At 44.8% G+C, this 19,719-nt stretch overlaps 1 protein-coding gene across 1 annotated transcript in view; it reads right to left on the minus strand.

Moving 5' to 3' along the window:
- Positions 1–19,719, minus strand: part of PLEKHD1 (pleckstrin homology and coiled-coil domain containing D1) — a 95,962-nt gene that overhangs the window by 41,224 nt on the left and 35,019 nt on the right. The window contains exons 5-9 of the mRNA XM_030215102.1: positions 14,616–14,707; positions 14,092–14,144; positions 13,063–13,157; positions 7,461–7,554; positions 3,880–4,067 (exon numbers count right to left, since the gene is read on the minus strand). Coding sequence (XP_030070962.1) covers positions 3,880–4,067; positions 7,461–7,554; positions 13,063–13,157; positions 14,092–14,144; positions 14,616–14,707 — 522 coding nt within the window. The remainder of the gene's footprint in view (positions 1–3,879; positions 4,068–7,460; positions 7,555–13,062; positions 13,158–14,091; positions 14,145–14,615; positions 14,708–19,719) is intronic.

Below are 19,719 nucleotides of genomic sequence, written 5' to 3' on the forward strand. Positions count from 1 at the left end.
ATAGGCTGGAATGAAGATGAGGATAAGTTGAAGACAACCTGGACTGAAGCCAGGGCTGGGGCTGTGGAGAGGCTGGACTGAAGACACGCTGGAACTCAAGATATGCTAGGCTGAAGACACACTGGAGCTGAAGACAGGTTAGAACAACTGGAGGCAGGGCTGGAGTGGAGAGGTACAAGGCTGGAAGAACTGGAGGCAATACACACCTGACAAGGCAGGAGACCTCTTGCGAAGGCAATGTCAAACAGACCAGGATCCAAATTATAGGGCCCCAGTGGATGAAGGAGCAAATATATAACAGGACGCCTACTTTCCTTTATAAAATGCTAATGTAACTGGGCTTATACTCTTAGGTGCAAGCATGTCACCAGAATGTAGTGTAGTGGGCCCAGATGGGATAATAAAGACAGCAGAACCTCAAATTGGAGGAAGCAAGCCCCCAATATTCAGCTGACCATGGACAGCGTTTTTTTGTCCGCCGCCAGTGCTAAAACCGGAAATTCAACGCTGGCACTGTCTAGATTTTGGCAATGAATATCTGTTTTTTTACAAGATGGTTAGCACATGATTGGTTAGGTTAATATTCAAACTTAACTGGCCATGGGTTAGCAGATAAAGATAGGACAGCTATGTATGATTTATTATTTAACTGCTAAACCTGGCCAGTTATCAGGATGTAACTGGACTCTGCCCCTGAAATGCCCCTGACATAGCTGTCTTGAAGTTCGGTGCTAATTGATCATTTTCAGTGGCACTAATCAGTTAAGTGCCGCTGAAAATGACTGGATAGCCATGAACAAATGAGCTAACCAGTCGGTAGCCGCTCCCAGCTGATTAACTCACTTTGAATATCGGCCGGATGTTTTAATGGAGGACCCAACACTGTTAAGGAGGGAGAGGAGCACAAGAAGAAGCTTTTTCTGTATTTTTCTGTTTTGATGACCACATCTCGAGTTACCTCAGGAAGCTGTTTCAATATGAAGCCTGAGGTTAGCACTTGGCTGAGACAAGGTGTCAAGTACTCCAATAAACCTTAGTTCTTCCAGTTTGAGGTTGTTTGCTTTGTTTTGCAGTTTTCCCTCTGGCTTGTTCATTCAGGTGCAAGCACTTTGCCACACATAGAGCTGGTGCAAGTGCTTGGGCCTAAAGGCTGGAGATATGTAACTGATAGTATTTTATACGCTAGGCCTGAGAAACTCTTGCCCATGCTCTATCCAGATTCCATCCCCATCTGTCAGATACGTGCTATGTAAGATATGCCTGCATTTACAGAATAGTGCTTAGGTGGCATTTTGCTATTTGTGTGCATATGTGAAACAGAAACAAAGAAAAAATGTAGGCAGATAAAGACCCTATCCACTCTGCCCACCCATGATGCTATCTACTCTCCCTATCACTCTCTTAGAGATTCTATGTACTTGTCCCAAGCTCTCTTGAATTCAAATCTGCACCACTTCCACCGGGAGGCCATTCCGTGAAGAAGCATTTCCTCAGGTTACTTCTGAGCCTATCCCCTTTTACTTTCATCCTATGCCCCCTCATTCCAAACTTCCTTTCAATTGAAAGAGACTTTCCTCCTATGCATTTATGCCACATAGGTATTTAAATGTCTATCATATCTCACCTTTCCTGCCTTTCTTCTAAAGTATACATATCAAGATCTTTAAGACTGTTGCCACCTGCTTTATGACAAAGACCACTGACCATTTTAGCAGCCGCCCTCTGGACAAACCCCATCCTGTTTATATCTATTTGAAGGTGCAGTCTCCAGAATTGTACACAATATTCTAAATGAGGTCTTAACAGAGTCTTCTATAGGGGCATCATCACCTCCTTTTTCCTACTGGCCTACTCTCCCTATGCACCTAAGCATCCTTCTAGCTTTTGCAGTCATCTTTTCTACCTGTTTGACCACCTTAAGATCATCACATACGATCACACCCAAGTCCTGCTCCTCTTTCATGCACAAAATATGCATATATATACCATTATTCTAATCACGCATGTAATTGATAAGTAAATGTTAGCACCTGCTTTATAGAATTATCCCCTTAATGGGATTATAGGGCCTATTACCTGAAGCATGTTAAAAATGCACAGGGGTAGATAGTTGGTGGCAGTCAGTGGGTTTTTTTTGCCACTGCTGAAGTTATCTTTGGACATTCAATGATGGGCCATGTCCAGGCACTGATATTGAATATCTGGGTTTATGTGGCCAGCTATCTCTTATTTATTTAGATTTTGCTCACACACACACCTTTTCAGTAGTAGCTCAAGGTGAGTTACATTCAGATACACTGGGTATTTCTCTGCCCCTGGAGAGCTCACAATCTAAGTTTGTACCTGAGGCAATGAAGGGTTGTGCCTTGCCCATGATCACAAGGAGCAGCAGTGGGATTTGAACTAGCCACCTTTGGATGTCAAGACAGGTGCTCTAACCACTAGACCAGTCCTCCACTTACCTGATTAAGTGTGATATTCAGCCTTAGTGAAACCAGGTAAAGATAGAACTAAGTTTCAAACGATGAGATTTGTCTGGTTAAGTTGGTAAAGTGCTGAATATCGGCACTTAACCACATAAATGCCGACCGCCACTGACTGCCCACAAAATAGCCGGTTTTCAGTCTGATGGTTAGTGCTGTATTCAGCAGCACTAGCTGGTTAAGTGCTGCTGAATATCAGTGGATAGCCCTGCACAAGCAATTTAACTGGCCAGGAGCCTCAATGGTTATACGTTACCAGCAGCATTAATACATGTTTTCCTGCTACCAGTAGCTCATCTGCATTACTGGCCGTGATAGAGCTACGAAATACCTACACCCCCAACAATGCCTAAAGGGCTGTCAATGGCCCAAATCCTCTTCCACCCTGTGCATAAAGGGTTCTCTTGTGGCCCAAATGAATTTCTTGTCCTCCTTCCCCTACCTCAGCTCCCAAGAAGCTGGCTGCCTGATGCCCCCCCCCCCCCCATCCTCCCAGCATTCCATATTCCATGGAGGATCCAGGGATGGCCCACTGTGGTGGAGGAACACATGGGATACATAAAGATTAAAAAAAAAAACAGTAGTAAGTAGACTATGGTGCTCCAAGGACAAACTGAAAAACAACTTCACAGATTCAATGAAATGATATTTATTGAAGATGGAAGACTTGACAAAGCATTGTGTTTCATCCAGCACTCTGAGAGTACAGCAGCGTTCACAGAAGATTTATCCAAAGGTCTTTTTCAAGACCTGTTTTGCTAATACCCATTGGCATACTGTCCTTTTGGAAGTTTTCTTCAGATACAGTATCAAGACTCCTGAAGCAGGCCTCCTGGCTGAAACACAGGGCTGTGTCAAGTCTTCCATATTCAATAAATACCATTTCATTGAATCTGTGATGTTGTTTTTCGGTTTGTCCATGGAGCGCCAAAGTCCACTTCTTTTATTCATGGAGGATCCATCCACTAGGCATCCACCCCCACCGTATCTAATCTATTTACCTGGGTAGAAATGATCATTGGTGCTGGTTCCAAAGATCTAAATTGTGCCAGATCACCTCATTATCTTGTTTTGCATATTGAAGCATGAATCACTATAGTAAACAGGCCCTATTATGTTCAGTGGTGGTAGCATGTATCTTATCTATTTTCACAGATCTAAGGGATCATGGCTATGTTTAAGTGGTATAAAAGCACTTCTTTAATATAGTTTGTTTAGTATTAATATATGATATCTGCAAGTTGACTAGATTGAAACAATGGTCTCAAGCACACAAGTGAAATGGTAGGTAAGGGATGGTAATCATACCGCAGCACCATGAGTTTTGAACTTTAAAGGTTTCTGCTGCCTGTAGGACATTTCAAGACAGAAAATTTAGTGCAGGTTTTCACCTCACCTCTTTTCTGCAAGGAGTTTCTCTTCCAGGAGCTGCTGCATCTTCTCCTCAATCAACTGCAGGTTGCTATGGAGACCTGTGATCTGTGATCTGTGATCTGATGGTCTGCTCTGATTGGTTGTAGGCAGCAGCTGACTTTCACTCTGCTCTAACATCTCCAGGGTTCTCTGCTTTTCTACGGTGAGCTCCTTTGGCAAATTGCAAGACACAGGGGAGAATTAATAATGTTTGTCCAAGATAATTTATTTAGTTTTATTGTTGATGCTATTTATTTCATCCCTCCCCAAAGAGATGAGTAAGTGATATCTCTTTGGCCACCTCCCAGGCCACAGTAATTATCGTGAATACAGAATCCACCTGCCAACTTCAAGACAGCAGTTGGGCCTGTCCAACTTTCAACTCTCATTTCAGATAATTATGCAAGATTACATTTCATAATGCTTGGGGATGGTAGTATACAAACTAGTTAGCACTAGCTGAAAGTGGGACATGTTCACTCACTTCTCTCCTAACAATGTGTTCCATTTAATTTCTCTGAATAGGAATGCCTCTCTTTTTTTGGTCATTTTCCCTTAGTGGTCTCTACTGTTATCCCCTTCATAAATAGCAGGCTCAGAGGTCCCTTGCCAGATTTTCCCATGTTTAAGGGTTTGGTTCTAAGAAAATTTGGGATAGTCCTTTCCCTTATCAGGTGGCTTATATTTGGAATGGTGTATCTCAGTAAAAGCCTTCTTATTTTTTGTTTCAGAAATACCTGAAAGCAATTTTAATTCAAAAACCTTTAGGAGCTCTTTTACTAAAGCTTGGCGCATATTAATAGATATTAGTGTATGCAAAGTTCCACATGGCCCATAGATATAAAATAGGACATGCAGCATTTAATGTGTGCTAATATTCGTTAGTGTGCACTAAGCTTTAGTAAAAGGGTCGTTTAGTTCAGCAAAACATATAAATCTGTTTGGTTTCTGTTAAGTTTTATTTATATTTTGTAATTCCCAGAGTACATTTAGTTAAGCTTTTGTAAATCGCTCTAGACCCATTCTGGAGATGAGCAGTCAATAAATGCCTGGATTAGATTAGATTATATTAGAAAAGTAGAGAGGCGGCCTCTTTAGCACTGCTCATTGTTGGTGAAGCTGACAACAGACACAGTAGTAGGAACTGTCTTCATTCCCTCTTCAAGTCCAAGCTCACCGCTTCTGTGTCATACTTTCCCTGACAGATGGGAGAACTCAATTTAGATTCTACACTCTGTAACACTCTATGCCAGTGGTTCCCAAACCTAGTTCTGGAGGCAATAGCGATCCTTGGTCAGCTGCCACCCAGGGGCGGATCGTCGCTGTGCACCCCCCCACCGGGTGCAACACGACACCCCCCCCCCCGGGTACATTCTTACCTGCTGGGAGCAGCCATGCGGCTGTCGGTTCCACTGGTTCCCTGCTCCCTCTGCCCCGGAACAGGAAGTAACCTGTTCCGGGGCAGAGGGAGCAGGGAACCAGTGGAGCCGACAGCCGCACGGCTGCTTTCTGCACCCCTCCAGCGGTGTGCACCCGGGGCAGACCGCCCCCACTGCCCAGCCCTTGGTATGCCTCTGCCTGGAGGCACCCCAGCCAGACAGGTTTTTAGGATATCCACAATAAATATTCATTGTGGATATCCTGAAAACCTGACTGGCTGGGGTGCCTCCAGGGCCAGGTTTGGAAACCACTCTTCTGTGCTGCAGCTTAAGCCACAGGGCCTGGAAAACCTCTCCCTGAATATTGAATTAATCTCTGCTGATAAATAGCTGCCCACTTCATGCTGGGGATATGGTGTCAGATACCTGGTTTCTGGTCTATTGTTTACTGAGGCTGGCAGGGTACGAGTACCTATAGAGGTGGCAAACTCAAACTCTGGGGAAGGAAGGTGAGTTGCTTTTATAGGGGGAACCCTGCTGGCACAAGAAGGCCTCCGCCTGGCCCAAAACATCATTTCAGTCTTCGCTGGAAATGTTTTCTGCAATTGTATCGGAAAGCATGAAGAAAGAGTTAGAATGATGTGGAGAAATAAAAGAAGCACTGGCTCCCTGTTGGCTAACAAGCTGTTTCGCAAAGAGTCAAGGAGTGCTCTTGGTCTGTATGTGACTCCCGCAATTTTAATTGGACATCATAAGTCAGTACATAAGTACATAAGTACATAAGTACATAAGTAGTGCCATACTGGGAAAGACCAAAGGTCCATCTAGCCCAGCATCCTGTCACCGACAGTGGCCAATCCAGGTCAAGGGCACCTGGCACGCTCCCCAAACGTAAAAACATTCCAGACAAGTTATACCTAAAAATGCGGAATTTTTCCAAGTCCATTTAATAGCGGTCTATGGACTTGTCCTTTAGGAATCTATCTAACCCCTTTTTAAACTCCGTCAAGCTAACCGCCCGTACCACGTTCTCCGGCAACGAATTCCAGAGTCTAATTACACGTTGGGTGAAGAAAAATTTTCTCCGATTCGTTTTAAATTTACCACACTGTAGCTTCAACTCATGCCCTCTAGTCCTAGTATTTTTGGATAGCGTGAACAGTCGCTTCACATCCACCCGATCCATTCCACTCATTATTTTATACACTTCTATCATATCTCCCCTCAGCCGTCTCTTCTCCAAGCTGAAAAGCCCTAGCCTTCTCAGCCTCTCTTCATAGGAAAGTCGTCCCATCCCCACTATCATTTTCGTCGCCCTTCGCTGTACCTTTTCCAATTCTACTATATCTTTTTTGAGATACGGAGACCAGTACTGAACACAATACTCCAGGTGCGGTCGCACCATGGAGCGATACAACGGCATTATAACATCCGCACACCTGGACTCCATACCCTTCCTAATAACACCCAACATTCTATTCGCTTTCCTAGCCGCAGCAGCACACTGAGCAGAAGGTTTCAGCGTATCATCGACGACGACACCCAGATCCCTTTCTTGATCCGTAACTCCTAACGCGGAACCTTGCAAGACGTAGCTATAATTCGGGTTCCTCTTACCCACATGCATCACTTTGCACTTGTCAACATTGAACTTCATCTGCCACTTGCACGCCCATTCTCCCAGTCTCGCAGTGTTTTTTTTTTTAAATGCCAGCTGCTGCAGCTAAAACAATCAGGATATTCAGCACTGATATCTGGATACTGGACACTGCTGAATATATGGATAGGGTAGTTGGTGTTGGCATTATCGGGAGAGTGGCAATATTAAGCCTGCTATCTTGATAGCTAATCAGATAAAATTAAGACAGCACTTTAGCCAGAAAATTGTCCAGTTAGCGAACTGAATATTGTTGCTAACCAGATAACTTCGTGGACCACCCCCGGTATTATCCAGATAATACCAAGGCAGTCTGTGAAGATATTCAGCGGCATTTACCTGCACTGCTAACCGGATAAGAGACAAAAAATACAGAACCAACATTCACTCGTTAAACAACATAGAAGAATATCAGAAATGTAACTAAGATGGTGAAAAACTGCCTCACTGAGCGGCACATACAAAGAATTACTGTTACCTCTACTGTGACCTCTGCTACTGTGACTGAGGAGAAGAGCAGTGACTTGCCTCCAGCGTTTTCTGCAAGGCCTCCATTAGGCTGCGAAGTTCCTTCTTCTCTTCCTCTACCCCTCCTAGAGACCGAGCTGTCATTTCCAGCTCCCTAATGTTAGAAATGGAGGTAGAAAAGATTAGTTTGCAGCAGTGGCGTAGCTATGGGGGGGCCATAGGGGTCTGGCCCACCCAAATTGGCTCTAGGGCCCCTGGTTTGGCTAGCAGGGGTTGGGGACCCCCACCAGCTGAAGCATTAGTCCAGCACTGGTCTCCGCCGTATTGCCTGCCCTGCTGTTCCCCTCATGTTGCACCTATTCTTGCTTTAATGAGCACGTGTGAAGTGTCGCGCATGCTTAGTGTCACTAAAATGAGCATGAATGCAAAAAGAATTACTGCTACCTCTACTGTGACCTCTGCTACTGTGACTGAGGAGAAGAGCAGTGAGGGAAAGAGCAGGGCAGAAAATGTGGCAGAGACCAGCGCTAGACAAATGTTTAAGCTGGTGGGGGTTGGGACCCCCACCAGCCAAGGTATGTGAGACAGTGGCTTAGCCAGCCCTGACATTTTGGGAGGGCCCATAGCTAATATGGGTGGGCACTATGTATATAGGTAGGAGTAGCATTTCTTGGGATACATTCAGAACATAGCTAGAATGTTTCCTCTTACAGTAGGAAAAATGTATTCAAATTCTGGTAGCACCTCAATAATAGCAACACAAAATCCCTTCACTGACAGGTACTTTGTGAAGTAACACTAAATCCTGTAAAGAAGATTCTTAGAGCCTATGCTACAAACCTTAACACCAATTCTGAACATGAAAACCAATAATAGTACCTTTAAAAAGGCAGTAGTGAATATGCACAACAGCAATACACATCCCAATGGAACAGCCAGACAAGTCAGGCTCATAGATCCTCACACAAACCACATGCCAGCAGAATCTCTCATCTGCTCGGTCACAGGCAGAACACAGATAAACCCTCATCAATTACAGAATGAAGGACCAAAAATTAAAATTTGTCCTGTAGTCCTTCCTTTCCCTACTCCCCTCCTATCCATCCCTGTAGCCCAGCATCAGCTCTTCCTTTCCCACCATCCTTCCCATAGCTAGGCATCAGCCCTACCCTACCCCCACCTCTCCCTATAGCCTAGTGTCTGCCCTGTCCTACCTCTACCTATCCCCTGCTCTTTCCAATCTCTCCTTCTTCCACCCTGAAGCACACCAGCATTAAATATAAAAATTTTTGCTTTTTAATGTCCTGGGCACTGTAGAGCTCACCCCCACTCAGAAACCCACCTACATTGTTGGTGGCTTTCTGGGTGAAGGTGGGTCCTTCACTGCCTGGGGGGGGGGGGGGGGAAGTATATTTAATGATTAAATATACTTTTTCCCCCTAGGCAGTGAAGAGCCCACCCCTACCAAGAAGTTCACCACACATTACACTGTACATAATATTTAAAAAAAACATTCTGGGCAGCTGGACTTGAGTTTTCCAAATTCTTATGCACACCATGCACTCAGTGCACATGGTGGCAGATGCAGACTCAGCACTGCAAATTGTGCTTTGTGTGCTGCTAGCTCCTGAGCCTGACCTGTTTGTGGCCGTGGGGAAGTGCTGATGCCTGGGGAAAGGGGGCTCAACTCAAGGCAGATTGAATAAGACTGAGAGAGTCCAATAAGTTCTCCAGCTACTTCTGGCATGGTGGAGGACACCCAGCCAGCCGAGCTGTGGCACTGGTTTCAGATTTTTCTGTGTGTGCCGCAGGAGCACTTGGGAAGTGTGGGGGGGGGGGGGGGAGGCAAGCTAGGCGCCGAGACAGATTGTCAGAGTGAGAACACAGCACTGCAGCAGCGCAGCAGTGGCACTAGAGCGACCAACTTCCATTCCCAACCCGGACCCTAACTAAAAAGGTACACCCATATGCCCCTGATGTGATGAGGCGGCGGGCCAAAATATGCCCCCTCGCTTTGGGCTCTGGACCCCCTCCACGTCGAAGTCTGGCTACGCCACTGGTTTGCAGACTTGAAAAAAGTTGCATGAATCTATCAGGAAAAAGAGGGGTGGGCAGGGGAGGAGGCATGACCATCTATACCCCTGAGGCTGTGGCACAGGGCATATAATCAGGATCATCTGACACCCCACCCTGCTCATCTGGAAATAGATTTTCTATGATTTACTTCTGAAGCGTGAGTGTGCAGAATCTACACACACATTGTAATCACTTGTCTCTAATTTTGCTGAGGTGCAGCCACGCAGCACGAGTGCTTGTACCTGCCAAAAGCTAGTGTAAATGCTTGCACTCAACTGATGGCTGTTAGGCGCGCAAATACAAGGATTCTATAACATCACACCTAATTTCTAGGAATGACTCTGACCTGCCCATGTCCCTCCTATGGCCACGCCCCTTTTGAGGGTGAAATTTAGGCCCATATGTTATAGAATAGGGCATAGGTCAGATTCATGCATTACTGCTAATTACTGCCAATTAAGTGCTGTTAACTCCAGTAATTGATTGTTAGCACCTAACTGACTAATTAGTTTATGCGTAAATCTGGGATCCACGCCCAAATTTGGGTAACCTATACAGAATCCAGGGATTAGTGTCAGAGTGGAGTGAGGGCAGCATGTGGGCACAACAGCTGTCTATAATTTCCCAGAACACACCTGGAATTGGCGAATGTTGGCCATTTTCCAAACTTGTAATGATGGGTTTCAAATAAACCAATGATCTGCATTTTAGTTTTGAATTCTTTCAGTACACAGGGGTGTATACCATACAGTTCAGGCAATTTACTATGCTTTGGTTTCTCATTTTGCCCCATTACATCTTCCAGTTTCACTGAGATTTGTTTCAGTTCCTCCAAATTAAATGCTGTTCTAAATTTATCTGCTGAGCTAACCAGGCACTGGTCTGAATATCAGTTGCTCTCCAGAGTCTGGGTGACTGCACATCAGGGGCGTAGCCAGACTTTGGCGGGAGGGGGTCCAGAGCCCAAGGTGAGGGGGCACATTTTAGGCCCCCCCGGTGCCGCTGACCCCCCCCCCCCCGCCATTTTTGTCTCCCCTGCCGCCACACCACCACCGACTTTGACCACCCCCCTGCCGACGACCCTCTCGACCCCCCTCCCGCCGCCAACCCTCCTCTGCCGCCGCCGTCGCCTACCTTTGCTGGCGGGGGACCCCCAACCCCCGCCAGCCAAGGTCCTCTTCTTCCGGCACTTTGTTCTGTTTCTGTGAGTCTGACGTCCTGCACGTACAACGTGCAGGATGTCAGACTCACAGAAACAGAACGAAGCCTTGCAGATCAGCCAGCGAGGTCCTCTTCTTCCGGCACAAGGCTTCGTTCTGTTTCTGTGAGTCTGACGTCCTGCACGTTGTACGTGCAGGACGTCAGACTCACAGAAACAGAACAAAGCGCCGGAAGAAGAGGACCTCGGCTGGCGGGGGTTGGAATCCCCCGCCAGCAAAGGTAGCTGACAGTGGCGGCGGGGGATGGTTGGCGGCAGGAGGGGGGTTCGAGAGAGTCGTCGGCAGGGGGGTCCAGGGCCAAATCTATGGGGACCCAGGCCCCCGTGGCCCCACGTAGCTACGCCACTGCTGCACATACTTGGATTTTCAATGCTGGAGCCTGGAAATGGCCCAGCACTAAATATCTGGGCTCAGTTTAGCCTATGGCAATAAGCAGCCTAAAAACTACTGCCTGCCGTGGGCTGAATATTAGCCTCAAGGATTTTAAAAGCCTCTAGAGCAGTGGTTCCCAAACCTGGTCCTGGAGGTACCCCAGCCAGTCAGGTTTTCAGGATATCCACAATGAATATTCATGAGATCTGCATGTAGTGTGTGTATGTGTGTGTGTGTGTGGGGGGGGGGGGGGGGGTAGTGCATTCAAATTTCTGTCATGAATATTCATTATGGATATTCTGAAAAGTTGACCAGCTGGGGTGCCTCCAGGACCAGGTTTGAGAATCACTGCCCTAAAGGCTATTAAGAATATTAAGACACAGGAATATCACAGTTCAACCCACAATATCTCTCTCCATGGAAGTCACAATTGCCCACACAACAATATTCACAGTCCACCCCGATATTCAGCCAGTGGCGGGCAGTGCTGTTGATGTTCCCCGCTGGTGTTAAACTCAAGATATTCAATGTCAGGCCATAGCTAGCTGCTGGAATCGAATATCCATTTTTTAAAAAAGCTGGCTAGTGCATGCCCAGTTAACTCGATATTCAGAGCTAACAGGTCACATAAAGGTAGGACAGCTATTTATGTGGTCCTTTTTACATGCTAACATTGTCTGGTTAGCTCTGAAAACCCGGGAACTAACTGGACTCCACCCCTGAAAAGCCCCTGGAATGCCCCTAACATAGCCAACTTGCACTTTGGTGCTAACTGATCATTTTCAGCAAAAATAACTGGTTAAGTCTCGCTGAAAATGGCCAGTTAGCTGCCGACAAGTGAGTTAACTGGTCGGTGGCCGTTCCCCACTGGTTAACTCGTGCTGAATATCGACCGGAGTGTGTGTTCACCCAGCAGCAGAGGCAACATCTGCTCAGTCCCTCAGGATTCACACAAAATGAAGCAAAATTTAAAAAAAAATGAATTTCATTGCACTTTATTCATTTCATTTTGAAATGAAGCAAAACAAGCTTGTTTCAACATGAATTCATATCCCTAATAAAATTGGAGTCACCACAAAAATGTTCTGTCTGTTCGTCTGTCCAATTTAGATTGTAAGCTCTGTTGAGCAGGGACTGTCTTTTCATGTTAATTTGTACAGCGCTGCGTAAGTCTAGTAGCGCTATAGAAATGTTTAATAGTAGTAGTAGTAGGTGAGTTTTACAGGCACAAGATAAAAGCAGGCAGTTCCCTTGAAAAAGCTGGTGGTGAAACGGGTCCCCATAACTAATGCAAGATTTTTAACACTGGAGTGATCCTCTCCTTATGCAAATTGAAGTTTGTACAGTAAGTTAATTGGCAGGGCTATAAAAAGCACATTGTGTTAGGGAGAGAATCACTTTATAAAAATGCGTTATACTCAGGATACATAGATCTTGAAAAAGCTGAGACTGTATACCCACCAGTGGTGTATCTACGTGGGGCCACAGGAGCCTGGGCCCTCCCCCCCAAATTTCCTCTGGGCCCCTGGTTTTACTGGTGGGGGTCCCCAACCTTCGCCAGCTGAAGCGTTGTCCAGCGTCGGTGTGTTGCCTGCCCTGCTCTGTCTTCTCCTCACGTATGGCACGCTCCATTTTCACTAAAAGGAGTATGCAGGACGTGAGGGGAAGACAGAGCAGGGCAGGCAACGTGCCAGTGCCAGAGATCGGTGCTGGACAACACTTCAGCTGGCGGGGGTTGGGGACCACCGCCAGCCAAGGTATTTGCTGCAGCAGTGGGTGGGGAGCGGCAGGCTGGTGGGGGAGGGGGCAAGGTGGTAGTGGTGGGGGGTGGGGGGTGGCAGCGGAGCAGCAGAACAAAATGTACCCCCCCCCCCACCTTGAGCTCTGGCTCCCTTCCACCGCAAAGTCTGGCTACGCCCCTGATACCCACTGGGCTATATTCTGCAGTTATGGTAAACAGTGGCCTACCAGACCCAATGCAGAGATTTCTTTACCTTCTAATCTGTTCCTGCTCACACCTGAGTTCCTGGACCACCTCCTCAAACTTATGTTTTTCTGCTTCTAACACTTGATTCAGTCGTTCAAGCTCCTAAGATGAAAGGACACAGAATGTTGAAATACCATCTCATTTTTTCTCCTCTGAAAGTACTCTGGCTTTTAACAGATTAAGACTTCTTTGGTCAAAATAATTTTCTAGTACAAATTCTTTCACTTTATAGCTTACTAGTAAAAAAGGCCCGTTTCTGCCGCTGATGAAATGGGCTCTAGCCAGCACCGGACTCCCTTCCCCTCTCCTTACGCTTGTCTCCCTGGTGGTCTAGAGGTACCTGTTCGGTCAGGGCAGGAAAGAAAGAGCCCCCTCTTTCCTGCCCGTAGCGGTGCTGCTAGCTTCCTTGCTGCATCATGTGGGAGTCTGGCTCTAGGTGTTTCAAAATGGCCGCCGAGAGTTGAAGTCTCGCGAGGCAGCTTCAACTCTCGGTGGCCATTTTGATTTGCCGAGAGCCAGACTCAGACACGATGCAGCCGGGCAGCTAGCAGCAGCGCTCCGGGCAGGAAAGCGGGGGTTCCTTTGTTCCTGCCAGAGCGAACAGGTACCGCTAGACCACCAGGGATAGTGGCGTAAGGGGATTGGAGGTGACAGGGGGAGGGAAGGTGATGAGGGGAAGAGTGTGGTACCGGGGGCGGGCCGGTACCTTGAAAGGGGCGGGGCGATGTGGTGAAAGGGGCCGGGGTGATGGGCACGTCGTCATTTGCGGCTGGGATTTGTTGGAAGGGGAGGAGTAGGGAAACTACTGCTCCCCTTGTGTTGATTTGCCTTGTTTTCGTGTTCCGCCCTCGACGTCATCACGTGTGACGCGAGGGCGGGGCATGCAGACATGGTGAGTGTTGTGGCTTCACCATCATGAAGTTATGAACCGGTGTGTGAGTGCCTGCAGTGACGTCAGTGTCCTCAGAAAGTTGAGGGTGTGTTTTATTATAGTAGATGTGTGAGAAAGGTGGTGGACAGGCTACCAGACACTCACCTCTTTCTGTTCTCTCTGCAGACACAGCTCCTCTGTCTCTTCCATCAGTTTATCTGCAAATACACAAGCAAAAGGCAAGAGAAAATCAATAGTCATTTAAAAGTTTAAGGAAGGACTCTTAGCAGAACTGCCATTGAAAATGCATTAAATGCAAAATCTTGCGCCATGGAGTGCTGGCTGTGTTATATGAGGCAGCTCAGGCAAGTGTTGTTTTATTCCTATATTTTTTCCCATGCATTTGCTTTTGCTTTTCAACCTTTAGCATTCTTATTAGAGAACACTGATGATACTCAAGTAAGTGTGGCAAAATATAGTTGAGCAAAGTCCTAATCTGTGTAGCTGTGATATGTCAGGGTGACCCCTGTGAGATAGGCTATCTTATCAGCAATATACAAGAATGAGTTAAGATGCAGGAAGAAGGAGGGAACAACCAATTCAATGTATTTACCCAGATAACCTATCCCAAAGTAAGAGACTGTTTTTAGCATCTCAAAATCTATACCACAAAACAGAACTCATCAAACCTAAATATTCCTGTTTCTCTTTGGCAAGCTGGAGGCCCTGGGCTTCTAGACTTTCAATCATTGCTTCTCCCAGCTGGGCATTCTGCCAAGTCCTGAAAAAGAGAGAGAAGTAGAACAGAAGGAAGATAGCCATGCAGCTGGAACTCAACTTTTTCTGTAAATAACGGTGGGAAGTGTAGGTGGGTCGCCACTTTCTATCTCCCAGTCTTCCAAATATCCTTTAGTTGCTTTGTCCCTTCCGCTCAGCTCATGGACCTGCATGTGGTAGGGAGCAAACCACCTGGCTGGGAATCCTCAGTCACTCTACACTGCCTCAAGAATGCTAATCACATTTCTGCCCTCTGTTTCACAAATGTTTACATTTGACCTTTTCCTGCCATCAGTACCATGCATTATGGGTTTGTGGACCATACATGCATCTCATGATGTCATTGCTGAAGACAATGGACCAAAGTCTCTTGTCTTTACGTCATTGTGTGAATTGTGAGTGGACTACTATTTTTATATTTCCTCTTTGAAACTACTGTCTCAATCACTGAATTATTTAAGAGATGAAGTGAGTACTTTTTAAATCTATTCACCTACTGCATTGACTTTGCAAACCTAAATCCCATTATCTTCCTCGTCCTTCACACATCATGCCCAGCACAAGAGGTGAAATACAGACCAATCACTATGGCTCAATGTTAACAGTGACAAAGAAGGTAAGGAAGAAAATGATGTAAGCAGATTTTTTGGCTAGTACAGTCACGCTGCAATGCAGATAACAGATCAAGTCTGCCTTGCTCTTTCAATGTGTCATGAATCAAAAGTAGATCCAGAATTTTGGACTAGAGCAAAGGAAGCATTGAACCTGGGTTAAGTTAAGTGCCAGATGCCCGTTTGCTAATGTTTTTTTTAAATAATTTATTAGATGTAATAGATTTGCTAGAAATACAATGAACTGCACTAGACCTTTGTTTGTAGGAGGGGAGGATGAGGCCATTCCTTTTCAATTGAGAGCATCATTAAGACGGCCAGGTAGTTGAAAAACATTTCTTCATCCTCTCCTGCGATAGAATTTATCCTGTCCAATGCATTTCAGTTGAGTTTTGTGACATGTTTCTCATAGAAACTTAGTAAATGTTAGCAGATAAAGACCATCATGGTCCATCCAGTTTGCCCAGAAAGATAGCCATGGTTGTACTTGCAACTCCATGCAGGTTGCCCCCACCCCTCGCCTTGGGGTTGTAACTGATGCCTGATGCAGTCCATTCCCTCTATGCTTATTTATTTATTTATTTTAACAATTTACAAGAATATACATATTGTATCAGGAAAAACAGAGATAGTAAAATTCAAATAAATAATTCTCTTCCATAAACCAAGCAGTTATACATCATCATAATTTCTACTCTTCCTTAGACCACTACATGTGGGGGGTTAGTCTTTTAACCAGGAGAACATAAGATATGTATAATAAAGAAAAATGGCCTGACTTATATTCTACCCTCTTATCCCATGTTAACAGTATGTTCAAACTATGTTGGATTCACATTGGAGAGCTTTTTCTGTTCCAGAAAAAACTTTAACTGATCTGGTTCAAAAAAAACGTATTTTACATTCAGATATTTGGTTAAACATTTACATGGGTACGCCAACAAAAAAGTGGCTCCTAAAGCCCTGGTTTCTTCCCTCAGTGATAGAAATAATTTTCTCTTATCCTGTGTAGTCTTTGTAACGTCCGGGAATATCCAAAGCCTTGAGCCACAGAAAATCTTCTTAGAATTCTTAAAGTATAGTTTTAATAATGAATTCTTGTCTTGCTCGAAGACAAAAGAAATTAAAAGTGTTTGACGCTGAGATATCACTGACAAAGACTGTTCCAAGAATGCTGTTAAATCTTGTAAACTATTTCCAGCTTCAACTTGAGTTTCTTCCCTCAATTCCCCCTGACTTTTCTTTTGCAAGGAAATGTAAAACATTTTGTTCAATGAAGGGTATAAGTGAAGGGGAATATTGCAGAATCTCAATTAAATATTTTTGAAATAGTTCCATTGGAGCAATACCATCTACCACTGGGAAATTAAAAATCCTTAGATTTAAACGTTTATTATAATTTTCAATTTTCTCTATTTTCCTCATCATCAACGTTTTATCTTTTATTATAGTCATATTAACTGCTTTCAGCGTTGTTAAATCTGTTTCAATTGACTTAAACTTTGTTGTATACTCAATTTTTACTTTCTCCACTATTTCTGTCACGGTATTTACTTTACTCACTAGAAGTCTGGTCTCCTGGGCAGTATTCGTCACTATTTTTGTCAGGGCCTGAATAGCCTTCCAAATTGAATCCAACGTTACTACCGGTGGGGTTGATAACTCCAAAGATAATTCCTCTGCTCGTTCTGGGGTGGCGCCGTCATTTTCAGGCCTGTCTCCGTCGCCTTCCGATGAGATCAGGTCCAACATCCCCCCTCTCTCGCGAGCAGGACACGGAGGGGTGTTAAACTCCGGCGGTGAAAGAGATGTTTCAACAGCCTGGAATGGCGTCGCTCCTTCGGCATCATTCACAGCGGCTTGCACCACGCCGGTTCCTCTAGGGCAGCTCGCGACGAAACGATCCAGCGTTGTCTGGAGAGGCGTAGAGGTGAGGACCACCGACGGCATATTCCTCACCACACCTTTTCTCTTGGTGTGAGGCATTAGGTTTCTCTCCGATTTGTATTTTCAAGGAAAGAGAACAACATCCAGCAGCACCAGAGCGTTCAGCCTCGAGTGTGAGTCGCCATCTTGGACACGCCCCCCATCTATGCTTATTTTTTATTCCTTAAAGTATGAAAGTTGTTGAAGTTTTAAAGTGAGTGGAAATGTTCTACACTTTCATTTCATCTTCTTGCCATAAAGGAAACTTCTCTGTTTATCCCCATGCCTTCTTGAATTTCATCACTGTTTTTGATCCCACCACTTCCAATAGAAGAACATTCCAGGCATCCACCACTCTTTGTGAAAAAATATTTTATCTTTATGTTTAATTTCTTTATTGATTTTCATTATAAACAAAGATCAGAAATCTTTGAAGGATATACCAACTACAAGTTAACACTACCACCTGTAGGTCATTAATAACAAGAATATCATTATTTTATATAACAGAAAATAAAGTTGGTAATTATAGTCCACAATTAGGAAGGATCCAAGGTTATAATCATAGGAAGTTAGATTATTAATAAAATATATCAATCACAGTAAATATAGAGTAGGTGGTTATCCTTAATTATACTATTACCGGCTAATAAACTCTATTGGGCTGCAATCTTATTTTCTTGCAACTCTAGAAATTTACAAAACTGTTCTGGCTCATAGAAAATGTATTTAGTATTTTCAAAGTAAATCAAACATTTACAGGGGAACCTCAGTTGGAAGGAAACACTAAGCCTCATGGCTCTCTGTTTTAAGTCCAGAAATTCCTTCCTGCGTTGCTGAGTCCAGCAAGAAATGTCCGGAAAAATCAAAATTTTGGCCCCTAAAAAGTCAGGTTGGATGTTTTTGAAGTATAAACAGAGCAGAGAATCTTTATCCTGCTGGAATACAAAAGAAACTATTACAGTTGCTCGTGTTTTAATATCTTCAATAGATTGTTCAAGGAGGCCAGTTAAATCCAACGTTTCTGCTGGAAGTGCTTGTTGAGTAGAAGTCGCTTGTGATAAATCCTGTTGCACTCTTTTTTCTCCAATATAGTATATTTTATGTAGTGGCGGGGTACTTAAAAACCTCTTTTAGGAATCTATTAAACATTTCTCTAGGCGCGGTATATTTAGTCTGCGGAAAATTTAATATCCGAAGATTTAAATTCCTGGCTGAATTTTCCAGGTTTTCAATCTTCCTGTAAATCATCAATTGATCCCCAGCCATTTGTGCCTGTTGTTCCTTCACTTTAACTAAGTCCCCTTCTAATGATTTTTGCTTAGTAGAGATAGTATCTATATTTTCTTTCAAAGTTTTTATTTATTTTACATTATTCAATGAGACAGAAATAAATGCTGTACTTATCTTGTGCAGTACTTCGAGAGCAGCCCAAATAGAGTCCAAAGTTATTTCTTGGGGCTTCACCAAAGATTGTAATACCAGGGCGGAGAGTAAGGCTTCCTCCCCAGCTACAGTAACTGGGTTCCCTCTGTTGATAATTCTTCTCCAGCCATGGTAGGCAAGCGTTTCCCCTCAACCGAATGACCTGCTGACACCACTTCTCTCAACGGGGTCTGCCGCCCCTTCGAAATGCTTTCTTCCGCGTTCGGCACTCCGGCTCCAATTAGGTGTGGCGGCGGGGGGTAGCCGGTCCCAAAGGGCTAAGCGAGATATCGCTCTCCAGACCGGGGCTCTTCCCTGCCCCGGTCATGGATTCGCCCGACGGTGTGGACACCAAAAAAACAGAAATGGAAGTCTGTCTCGAGGAGGAGGGCTCCGGCCTGGGGAGAGGAGGTCCCCCTGGCTTTTCCTTTTTCTTCGGCATGCTCGCAGGGAAAAAGGCAACTTTGAGTATTCTGAGGAGGAGCGTTCCACTCCTGCGACCTACTCTGTCGCCATCTTGGATCTAACCTTAAAATATTTTATCTTTAAAATCAAGCATGGTACCGCAAGATTGAAGGGTAGCCCAAATAACACCGATATTTAAAAATAGGTTCCAGAGGGGGTCCGGGAAATTGGCCTGATGTCAGTGCTGGGCAAAATGGTAGAGACTATTAAAAAGAACAAAATTACAGAGCATATTCAAAAGCATGGATTTAGTGAAGGGAAATCTTGCCTCATCAATCTATTACATTTCTTTGAAGGGTTGAACAAACATGTGGATAAAAGTGAGCCGGTTGATATTGGCGTTTGACAAAGTACCTCATGAAAGACTCCAGGAAAAAATTGGAGAGTCATGGCATAGGAGGTAGTGTCCTATTGTGGATTAAAAACTGGTTAAAGAATAGAAAACAGAGAGTAGGGTTAAATGGTCAGTATTCTCAATGGAGAAGGGTAGATAGTGGGGTTCCTCAGGGTCTGTGCTGGGACCACTGCTTTTTAACATATTTATAAATGATCTAGAGATGGGAGTAACTAGTGAGGTAATTAAATTTGC

This window comes from Microcaecilia unicolor, chromosome 9 (assembly GCF_901765095.1).
Source record: "Microcaecilia unicolor chromosome 9, aMicUni1.1, whole genome shotgun sequence".
In the NCBI taxonomy this organism is placed as follows: domain Eukaryota; kingdom Metazoa; phylum Chordata; class Amphibia; order Gymnophiona; family Siphonopidae; genus Microcaecilia; species Microcaecilia unicolor.